The sequence below is a fragment of the Lineus longissimus genome, chromosome 11 (assembly GCF_910592395.1).
Source record: "Lineus longissimus chromosome 11, tnLinLong1.2, whole genome shotgun sequence".
NCBI lineage: Eukaryota > Metazoa > Nemertea > Pilidiophora > Heteronemertea > Lineidae > Lineus > Lineus longissimus.
Genome location: NC_088318.1, coordinates 9,429,150 through 9,441,422, shown reverse-complemented (window position 1 = coordinate 9,441,422; position 12,273 = coordinate 9,429,150). Strand labels below are relative to the sequence as shown.

Sequence of the window (12,273 nt, the reverse complement as noted above, 5' to 3'; positions counted from 1 at the left end):
TTGGGGGTATGATAGGTATAGGATTTTTGGTGAAATATCTGACTTAGGTGTGTTTACGTGATGTTCGTTTTCAACCACCGTCGGTGGTTGAAAAGTCAGGAATATTTGAGATTAGGATGTGACGGTTTTGAGGTTAATGGTTTTGGTGAAGAAAATGGTTTGGTGTTTGGTTTATTTTAGAAATTCAGGGCCCTTTTCCCAGTCCAACCTAGTGAGCTCTCCAGAATGAAAAAATCTTTTCCAAAGGAAATTTTCGTGATCTCAACAGATATAATATATTGGGAGATACCAGTGATTTCAAAAGGGTCTACAGGGAAGGCAAGGTCTCGGTGATCCACCAGCAACATGATGGGTATGCAGAAACAGAGAATTTTGAGTAATGCACAGAGACTTGAGAAAGCCACTGGCCTCTCCACAGACAGAGGATTGAAAATGATGGAACCGTCAACTCCTGAAGAAGGAAGAGAATAAGAAAAAATTCAAAGGTCCAGACTTCATTTACTACATGATGTAGTTGTCCTAGCTTGTGACCATGCATCTGATGGACTGGTTTGTCCCTAGCTGAACTTCAACGGATTGATGTAAAGGTCCAGATTGAGTCACTGGTTGTCTACTGAGTTGTGACTCTTGAAGGAACCATCGCAACTAGTAAGATTTAATCTCTGTAACAACCTTCAACTTTTAATCACACTCATTAAATAAAGTTGTTTTGACAATCAGAAGGATCGAGCAAAGGTCCTCGTGCTTTTTATTTTATTTGGCACACGGCCATTTTGGAAACCATTTTTAACTCTCTGCCTATAGCAGAGAGTTTATATGGTGATATGGAATGACGTCTGTTAGCTGTGAAGTCGTAAACATTGTGCCGGACCGAACAGCGCACCTCCATCATGTAGTTCCCCAGAGTGTTCACTTCACAAGTTCCACTGGCGTATTTATTAACTGTATTGCATGCTGAATATTAAAAACTCTGAATCGGCGTCCATCTGTGTTACCCAGAATTTACGGACTTTCGAAAAATAAAAATCTGAATATAAATCTTCGTACCGCGTTGTAATTAAAAAATGCTATTTTTAGTTTCGCACGTGTACATGCTTCACGATCGTTTCGGCCTCATGCCGTTGTAGCGTGGTCGTTTCACCCTCAGCGATTTAGTTTCGCTCTAATGCCGTTGCAGCGTGGTTGTTTCGCCCTCAGTAGATTTATTGTTTAGCCATGCAGGTTTGGTTGAATATGCCCAAGGAATATGCCGTAAAGTTGGTAAAATGAAGATGAATTGATGTAACGACCAATGGTGTACGAATTTAAGGGAGAAACTGTTACCAAAATAGGGCAAAAAAGCATGGGTGAAACAACCCAGTTATCTTGTGTAGCGCCAGTTCGTAGGTCCATTTAGTCAATGTCCGCGATACTCGGAACATTTTGCATGAAAATAGTCTGTACAAAATATTCCTTATGCCTAGACTGTGCTTTTAATAAAATAGCCTTTATATGTTGTGTTTTGTTCGGATATTGTACTTTCGCCCGCCCAGAAAACTAGATTTTTGTGACCTGCTAAATCGTTGCAGCACTGAGTGCCAGCCGGACTATTTTCGATAGACATTTTCGATAAACATCTTCATCTTAGACTCATTTTGTGGTCATCACCTATCCCAAATGTACATAAGTGCACGTACCTCCCTCAAAACCATGCCCCAAAAACTTCCTGTCAACATAGCAGGTACCCCCAGATATTAATTCGGCAGAGAGTTCGCTGGCAGTAGCCAGCTCTAGTTAGCTCAGTTTTGAGACTGAATATTTATATAAACTGACCCAGGAAACAAAAGTGAGCATCTTAACATTCAGCCGAGCGCCAGGCTCATTGGCCTCTTGTTGCTACGTCTAATTCCTGTCAATTAACAAAAAATTACACGACGAATTCGCGTTGACAGCCTGTGTAACATGGCAGTATTTATCTGGTGAAGTCCTGGCGAACAGTGAACATATTTACGGTGGAATCTTTTCGAATTGATTCACGACAAAGCATTGAAATTCGGTCGAATCACCACAGGCCGCTCCACGTGGTCAGGAAATCAGGTCTCTGTAGCCTATTTGAAATAACCCTAGGTGGCGCAGTTGTCGCTCACCAGGTTGGTTACCTATTTTATGAGACAAGACCACAATTGATTTTTTAAGCCTTTTAGCAGTTAAATTGTCAATGTTTGACCGCGACGCATCAAAGAACGCGTGGTGTTGTGAATCTGAAATTTAGATTATGTTATTCCGGACAGTCGGACAAGTAAATGGTGAAAAATAAAATGGTGATTGACCACGGAAATTTTTTTTTAATCGACAAATTAGACAGACTTTGATATTTCCACTCTTTTCAGCCAACTGGCAGAAAAAACTCAAAACACGCCCCCTATTACCCAATTAGCAAAATTCGAAATTGATTTTTTCATCAAATAATTTCTTTATATCTGTAGACTTGCCACAACAAATATTTTTTCAATACCTCTCCAAATATGTACTTGAGAGTAAAAAACATGCACTCGTCTAATAGATAGGCCTGGACCCTCCAACCTATGAATATTCATTAGTGGTCTTGTCTCAATGAAGGTACATTTCAGGGGTTAACATTTTGAGATTTTTTTCAAACTAATGTACATGACATCCCACAACTCTCCAACAAAGGAAAGTCATATCTGGACATTTTTGGAGAAATGAGAGACATTTCAAAGAGTGGTACAACTGTGCCAAAGCGACGAAAGAGGACAAAATCGACAAAAAGTCATGATTTTGCACCCAACAGCACCAAATTCAAAGACCTGCCCTGGCCAGAATAAGCAAGCTATGGAGCTGAAACTTTAGGATGTGATTTAGTAATGTCTTTGCTGCTTAGGGCACAACTTTCAGAATCAAGGCCTAAGTAGTTTCAAAGAAATTACAAAATGAATGGCAACACAACAAGACTTGTAAAAATGAAACCGAACTTAGACCGGGGTTAGGTTGACTCTTATTTGGGTCAAATTAAGTTTTTTTCTCATTATTTTAGCTTGTTTTGACCTTAAATCATCAGCAATACAATATTCTAAATGAATTAGAGTGATTTGAGCACATTCAAATTTTTCACTATATTGACCCAAAATGTAGTGTAAAATAGAGACAAGACCACAATTGATTTTTTAAGCCTTTTAGCAGTTAAATTGTCAATGTTTGACCGCGACGCATCAAAGAACGCGTGGTGTTGTGAATCTGAAATTTAGATTATGTTATTCCGGACAGTCGGGCAAGTAAATGGTGAAAAATAAAATGGTGATTGACCACGGAAATTTTTTTTTAATCGACAAATTAGACAGACTTTGATATTTCCACTCTTTTCAGCCAACTGGCAGAAAAAACTCAAAACACTCCCCCTATTACCCAATTAGCAAAATTCGAAATTAATTTTTTCATCAAATAATTTCTTTATATCTGTAGACTTGCCACAACAAATATTTTTTCAATACCTCTCCAAATATGTACTTGAGAGTAAAAAACATGCACTCGTCTAATAGATAGGCCTGGACCCTCCAACCTATGAATATTCATTAGTGGTCTTGTCTCAATTATTTCCGTTTTCACATCACGGTTCCATGCCAGGATCTAGGCGTGGGATCCGTATAATGCGTTCAAAACTAGGAATAAACTACTGAATTCTGTATAGTTAAAATGAGGGGTAAAATTCGTTCCAACTGTAAATTTGTCATATCGCTTGCCTGTTCACAGGACTTACACAATTCAGTCATCATTGTGCACTTGCAGATTTAATTCAACAATAATTTGTTGTTGAATCGAAGAAGCCAACTCCACAATGTTTTTTTTTTACTAGATTTCCCGATAGGTGGCTGGTGTATGTAATAAAATCAACTGACAGAAATGACAGAAAGTATTTGTTCATGGTCAAGCTCATGGTAAACAGTCATTTCTACGTTAAAGCTTTTAGTGCCGGACTACTTCTGGAATTTTATCTCAACAAGCTGTTCAACGAAGGAGATGTGTTTACTGCGCATGTGCACTAGTGGTGAAAGTGCCCGCCGCTTTTGTCAATATCGACTGACGTCGACATGAGCAGGCGAAATAGTGCTCAGTTAATTCAGTGATATTTACAGTTTTTGGTGTCACAATGTGCTAGAAAACGAGTTTTTTATGATACTTCTTTGGCATGATTCTGTCAGTAATTTTGATGTTAGTCAGTGTATTAAAAAATATGAAATTGATAATGCATATTTTGAAGAAGACTCGGGCCTGTTTTCTACAAACCATGATGAGCTTGAATTTTTGTGAAAGTAATCGCACTCAAAATTATGTTAAAACACTGCATCAGACAAAATTAACTTGTCAGTGGCCAAGAAAATGGTCTTAAGAATATTTTTGTGCTATTAGTTTGGATGATTATGTGGTGAACGCGCATCTTTTGAGGCAAACTTGTCACAGTGTTGCAGGTTTTGTGTTTTGAGATTTTAAAGATCATTTTTAGATTCGTCGGCTGCCATACCTTGCACATGCGCAAAGGAGACGAATCTCATGTATTCACTTGAGGGGAGCAATCGACGCACTCTCAGTCGAGGTTGGAAGCATACAACTGTGCTGTTCAATCTGCATAGGCTAAATACCTAGGTAATATCACGAGCGAAACCTTTTGCAAAAATCTTATATACTTTGCCCTAATGTATGTTTTCGTGTTGGCCTTGGTCTTTATTGATGAGTAGCAGAAGATATATAAGCCTTGAAAAATGTAAATAATTCGCTGATCCAGAGATTAAGATCCTGATATTTAGCGTATACCGACACAAGATTGCGGCTGTTTAGCCGCCATGATGACAGATTCTACCGCTCATATGAATAGTTTGTAGCACAAAAATTAACTATTTAGTTCTATTTGATTTTTTATGTGTTTTATTGCATTGCAATCATATTGTTTGTTGTATTAACACCTTCGGTGCTATATGACGGAGATCTCCGCGACCCCATCACGTATACGCTTGGGCGCTATATGACGGAGATCTCCGCCAAGATTCAAATCTCCCGCCCAGTGATGACGAAAGCAATCTCCCCTCCACTATGTCATCTGCTACGGTTCCACCGAGATAACACAATAGGCTGGAGTTATTTTTAGCCCCGCAGACAATCCATGTGATCTATAGAATTGAATACAATGGGGAACGCAAAGAAACTCGATATTTTTGCAAAAAGTGCCAAGTTCCACTACACAAGGGAAAATGCTTTGAGGCCTACCACTCAAACAGATAATACTATGATTAGGACTAAGGACAGAAGAAACAACACAGAAAGTTTCAGGTAGATATCTTTATTATTTCTATTTTTATTAATTCTTTGAAAAACGGTAAAAAGTGGCGTAACCTTAGCAAACGGGCGAAAATTAGGAAAAACGCTCAGCACCCAAGGTGTTAACGCAATAAATATAATGTTGACAATGGTACTTTGCATCAGTTTGTATTTGAGGAAGAACGTGCATCAATATGATGAGTGAAGAAGTCAGTGGCGTGCTCACTTAAAATTGCAGGCTGCTGCCAACTCAGAATTTAGGCTGACCACTGCGGTTTTGTCGAAGGAGAGTGAATTATTCTATTTTCGTCAGGTGATTAAAGTGCCGGTGAACAACATAATTAGCAGTCCATCAGAATTTATGCGATATCCATTCCATATGATGATCCAAAAGTTCCAAGAAATCGGCAATGGCGGATTGCCAGCAGCAAATTCAGGCCAGAAACTTTTATCACAATCGTGACAATTGTGCGTTCAAAACATCTATGAATGACTCAATATCACCCAGACTCCACTCATAAGATATACCTTCAATGAAAATGTTTTCTCAATATGTTATACAGGGATGATGGACAGTTGCATTTCAACGTTTTCGGTGACCACATCAGAGTTGACCAAGAGGGAGAGAGGAGCTGAGCAACGCTTCTTCAACTTACTTTTTCACTGAAATACTTAACGCAAATAGATTAAATAAAGAAAACACCTGGCAGTTGGTTTACAGAAAGTTAAGTTTTTACTTAAAGCGAACTGGAACCGCCGAGCCAGTTCGTATGACCTCGTTTTCATTTCCCGCGTATCGGGTGATCAGAACGAGGCATGAATAAAACATGGCGCCTAGCTGTCAATCATTTAGTGACGTCACTACTATGGAATTTACTACGAAAACTCATAAATGAAAGATCGCATGACTCACATGATTCTCACATGATTCTCAATAATAACAAATTGAACTGCGCATGCTCGGGCACTGGGGGCGGAGCTACAAATCTGAACTCGAATATGAAGTTGGAAGTTCGACTTTCTCGGGCGGTGAAAGTCGAAAAGTTGAATAAATCGCTCGGCGGTTCCAGTTCGCTTTAATACTTTGTATCAATCATACTACACTAGAACGTTCTAAACCAGTGTGGACGAGTTTCTAGTGATCCTCTATTTTGCCTTCTCGGAATAACTTCTCGGAGAAATAAGTGATTTTTCGATTTCTGTGATCCCAGCCCGAGACTTCTAATGAATCCAATCTGCCAAATTTTGCAAAGGATTGGATGTCAAGGTGAAGAGAAAAATTAAATTATTACTGATTTGCGCCACACGGTGGGGCTAGTGGTCACAAAATAATTGTGTAATTCCCACTGCACCTTTTTCTCTTTTCAGTGATCAATAATCAATTCGAACTACTTTTTGTTGATTTCTTGGAATTATTGTTTCATTTCCAAATAGCCCCGTGTGGTGATCAAGATGGCTGCTTGCTGAGTCTGGATTCAGTGTTGATAAGCCAATTAAGATTGCTCCCATAGTCTCACCAGGGTAGTGCTTGGCGATGCTGGATAGTTCATCTAATGTCTACCCATAAACAAAATTCATGTGTTTTCAATGAGTGGCATGATGATTGAGCCGAATTTGCTATGTCTTCCAAATCTGACTGGTCAAAATGACAGCTGATCACTCTGACGGTGTAGGCCTGGAAGTTTTGCACAATTTAAGTACTAAGAAAATATTGAATGAATTCAGTGAAATGCAGCTCGTAGTCATTGTCAGGGTTCTATTTTATTGATTTGAAGCACAAGAATGGTCAGGGTTGGGGTGAGAACTCTAAATTCTGATGTTGACTCTCTTTGAAAATAGGTCATCGTACTTTTGAAATGTACGTGCATCATTGATGTTTACAAATGAACATGCCTAGGATTGTCTATGTGTTGAAAAAGAATTCTACCCCTAACCAAAACAATTTCTTTTGGCCTAGATTGATCAGTGATAGAAGCCCTTACACATCAGGTGGAGGAAGCCACGAGTGGCCACAAAAAACCGAACAAACCAGTAGCAAGCAAAAGTTGAAAAGACCACATGGTCCCACTGCACTGATGCGAAATTCCCCCCCCCTTCCAAAAAATATTTTCCAAATTTTTGGTTGCCTGACATGAAATAGGAAAAGTGATTAAGAAAGCGGTAGGCTAATTGCATTCAATTCTATGATTTGCCCAAGCTTTAGCATTGTCCGGCAAAATGGTGGATTGCCGTCATTCAGATTAGCGTAATCAGACATGAACCTTTAAACAAATGTTATCATGTTTTACAGGAATGATCGACAGCTGCTGCATTTCAACGTTTTGGTGACCACATTACAAATGTCCAAGAGAGAGGAGAGAGATACTTTCTTAGAACCAAACGAACACCTTGCACCTCCCATCCAATATCAGCGCTCACCTGCGCAGTCATCAAAAGAACCAGTCGATTCTAGTATTTCATTCTTTTTCACTGTAATAATCAAATCAAAATATAAAGAAATTAATGGTATGTGGCAGTTGGTTTACAAAAAAATCTGTTTATCTGTTAAGTTTTTACTTGCTGTAATCAATGTGGGCTAAGAAAATCATACCTCTTGGACTTGGTCTCTCTTTGCAACTTGTTGGTTGTCCCTGATGTAAAACGACGGCAATTACTGCATGGCTGTATTGAAGATATAATCAACTGCAACTTTAGTTGCTGTTATTAGGTGTCTCTTTGGTCAGAATATTATGCTTTTCCATGAGCTGTACTTCTAGGAAAATCTCACATTTGCCACTTTTATCTTGGGAAAACTTTGTTTTGTTGCGATGGGGGCATTATGTACTCACTTGGTCTCTGCTTCTGCATTGTCGTCCACTGCCGCACACTATCCCCCAAAAAACAGCTCGTCAGGCAGACATGTAATTTCCGTGGCATGAAGGCCTTGTGTGGCAATGGTTCTATATTGCTTGGTTTCCAAATCAAGATGGCCGCCATGCCATCTTTGATTTGCATTCTGCCCTATCACTCAAGAACCAAGTTAGTGACAAACCTGAAACTTGAGGTTTCGTATTGATTTTGGACCGGATTCGAAATCCCAAGCTGGTCACCATCTTTGTTTTCATCCCCGTAGCTTGTGTAGGGGGACATGGTATTAGTACATGGCACCAACTTAGTGCTCGTTTCAACCCTACAGCTTCTAAACGACTCAAGCAATTTAATCGATATTTGGTGGAAGGAGTGAAGGACATCTGAAGATGTGTCCCACCAAAAATCATCCCGGTCAGATTCCCGGCCTGGCCAGTAGGGGGCAAAATGTTGCGCCGCTCGGCGCTCGCCGGACGCACGTTTCCCTTCCGCTCTGTAACTGCTGAATGACAAAATATTTTGGATTGAAATTTGGGGTGCTGATGGAGGGTGGGCCAAAGGTGTGTCGCGTCAAAAAATCGGTCGAGTTTGATTCTCCATTTGGCAGCCAGGGCCCAAAACCAAAAACACATTAAGTGTTAGAACTCGCTTAATATTCGTCCGATCTTTACCATATTTTTATGGTAGACTAAGCTAACATAGATACACGATATATCACCCGAATTTTTAGTTTCATTCATTTTTCTGCCCTATTGGGGGCGCTTCCTGAAAATCATGAAAATTCCCTTCCGCTCTGTAACTTCTGAACGACACAATATTTTGGATTAAAATTTGTTATGCTGATAATAATAATAATAATAATTATGAGACTTATATAGCGCTAAATCCAACTGGTTTCAGTCGTTCAAAGCGCTTCACATTATTACCCCTAGCTATTGGCCTGTACATTCGTGGTTCAAGCTCTACTCTCTGGGACTATAACAGGTCCAAGCTGCAGCTATACAGCGCTCAGGAGTAACATTCACAGTGTGCCAACTCTGCCAGCTAGGTACCCATTTACTCCTGGGTGGAGAGAAGCAAGTAGGGTTAAGTGCCTTGCTCAAAGACACAAAGACGAAACAGCAGTGACCCTCCCGAGAATCGAACCCACGACCTCCTGATTATGAGCCCGGTGCTCTAACCACGACACCACTGATCTTCCCCATCTTGATAGAGGGCAGAACAAAGGTGTGTCGCGTTGAAAAATCGGCTGAGTTTGATTCTTGATTTGGCCACCAGGGGGCCAAAACAAAAACACATAGAGTGTTAGAACTCGCTTAATATTCGGCTGATCTTCACCAAATTTTTATGGTAGACTAAGCCAACAAAGGTACATGATATACCACCCGGGTTTTTAGTTTCATTCATTTTTCTGCCCTATAGGGGGCGCTTCCTGAAAATCATGAAAATTCCCTTCGCTTTGTAACTTCTGAACGACAAAATATTTTGGATTGAAATTTCGTGTGTTGATAGAGGGTGGGCCAAAGGTGTGTCGTGTCGAAAAATCGGCCGAGTTTCATTCTCGATTTGACCACCAGGGTTCCAAAACCAAAAACACATAAAGTTTTAAGTGTTAGAACTCACTTAATATTTCTCCGATCTTTACCAAATCTTTATGGTAGACTAGCCTAACAAAGGTACACGATATATATCTCGAGTTTTTAGTTTCATATAATTTTCTGCCCCATAGGGGCACTTCCTGAAAATGATGAAAATTCCCTTCCGCTCTGTAACTTCTGAATGACAAAATATTTTGGCTTGAAATTTGGTGTGTCACGTTACTGAATCTGCCGAGTTCGATTCTCGACTTGGCTACCAAGGGCCGAAAAACCAGTGCACTGCAGTTCAGTGTTACCAGTAGCCTTACCACGCTTCATGCTGATTTGATGAGTAAATCATGTGTAGCAGTGTATTGATGTACAAACATGACGTGTTGACAAATTTCATTGGTATAACAGCCATTTTTTTCTTTGGTTACTTTTGTTTTTTATGATTTTTTTTCTCTCCAAACTATTTAAATCAGATTCACAATATGCATGTTCTATCTATAGTCGCAGGTGACAAGTTCCCGATTTTACTTGATCTAATGCATTGGAGAATCAGACAACCTTGATTTAAATGAAATTTCATAGATGGATACATACCAGTGACTTTCGAGTCCTTTCAATCCATAGACACAGTGAGTCTCTTCCAATATCCAGGGCTGCGTACCTGTACGGAATGGCCGTATTTTGGTACGACTGAATTCCCGACTTTACGGAATACGGTTTTTACCGTTATGGTACGGCCTTTAGGGATCACGTCCAAAGTCCGCACGCGAATCGGGGCGAAAATTCGCCTGGTCGAATATCGCCACATTCATTCGCCTCCAAATCGCTCCCTGCTTCGGCGATTCTATTATGATCAGGCGAAAATTCAGACTGAATAAAAATCGCAGGCGAAAATAATAATCGCGCCTAATTCGCTCTCACCAACCATCGGAACGAAGCGAATATCAGAGGCCTATATGTGTTGTAGTATGCCTATTCCGACATCAGCTGATAGCAGACCGAACAAAAACACAAACTGGAATTCCCGGTCAACCTGACTGCAGTAATCATATACATCACATCTATCCACGAGGAGCTACACAAATTTGGCACAGAGGTTTGAGGTTCTTAGTATTATGGTATGTATTCCGAAGGATTGTGGCGGAATGTACCGAATCATACAGCTAATCATAGTTAGGCTTATGTTTCCGAGTCTCAGCCAACCAATCAAGATCGTTGTAGTATCCGGTTATCCTAAACAGCGTCCACCAGCGCCCACCAGCGTTCACCAGGTTTAAAGTCGGGTATAAAGTCATCAAAATAATATTTTGTGGCCAAAACGTAATACGTACACCATAAAAAATACATTTCCTAAAAATTTCATGCTTATTTCGTTTAAGACCATTAGATTTTACTTTGATGGTTTTAATGTATGTATGGTGCTGCTCCCCAATTTCGAGTCATCCCCAATTTCGCGAAAACCCGTTTTTTCCCGTTTTCTCGCGCGTCACTTCGTTTCCAGAGAAGAAATTTTCTGATTTTTGATTTTCATTTCGTTCCGCAAAGAAAGCGCCCAAAATGCGTCCTAAACAAGCAAGCAATTCTCTAATTCACGTTCAAAACACTGGGTCAATACCTAGGATCATGCACGACACAGAAACACAACAATCAGTCGCGCATGCGCAATACCCGCGAAAATGGGGGAGCCGCTTCGGATTTGTTTTGGTCTGCATCGATCTTTCAGTGAGCGATTTCAAGATTAATTCATGCTTAAAACATCCACGCAGCACCCCAGATATTTCGTTATTGATCTCAAATTTCGTAATAAATAAGCTTTTGCGTGTATGGAATCGCTGGAAGCTAGTAAATCTGCACTTAGTGATAAGACCCGCAAAAACTGGCTCCTACATGATATGTGTTTAAACCTGGTGGACGCTGTTTAGTATGACCCGATTTGTTTACGTGACTGCACTTTTCCGACAATAAAACAAGACGAAAGTCGTTGCAAAATCGTTCCGAATATCGGACAAGCATGCAAGAGCCACCAATTTCGTAAAATCGCTCCATTATCGCCTGGAGCGATTTTTGGGGCGAAATCGAAGAATTGGCGCGATTGTGGGCGAATTTCGCATCTGACATTCCGGCGATTTCATATTTTTGCCTCGCATTCGCCGGTCGATTTTCGGACAGATTTCGCAGGCGAAATACTGTAGGGTGAATTTCGCCGGCGAATATCGCGTGCGGACTTTGGACGTGATCCCTTACAGTGCTGAAAATACGGTTTTTTTCAACTTAAAAATACGTTGTAAAATGTTTGTATACGGTTTAATTCTTGAAATAAACATTCAAATTTCTAGTTTCATTTAGTTTCTAAGCCTTTAAACCCGATATCTGATCCTGGCGGGCCCGATATTAGAAGTTCCCACGCCCGTTGCCAAGGAGAGTTTTTCTTTATTCAGTACGCAATATACTGATTTGTCTCGCGCACCGCGACACCGATCGTAGTTATCACCCTATTTTGAGGATCTGGAAACTTGTATCACATGTGTAC

At 40.2% G+C, this 12,273-nt stretch overlaps 1 protein-coding gene across 4 annotated transcripts in view; it reads left to right on the top strand.

Moving 5' to 3' along the window:
- Positions 1-12,273, top strand: part of LOC135495841 (heat shock factor protein 1-like) — a 134,498-nt gene that overhangs the window by 98,887 nt on the left and 23,338 nt on the right. The window contains exon 12 of one of the 4 annotated variants that reach the window (XM_064784822.1): positions 7,598-7,684. The exons of the other annotated variants lie outside the window; for them this stretch is intronic. Within the exon in view, the coding sequence (XP_064640892.1) occupies positions 7,598-7,635 (38 nt within the window). The 3' untranslated portion in view covers positions 7,636-7,684. Of the gene's footprint in view, positions 1-7,597; positions 7,685-12,273 lie in introns of those variants that run through there. 4 annotated transcript variants of the gene reach the window in all.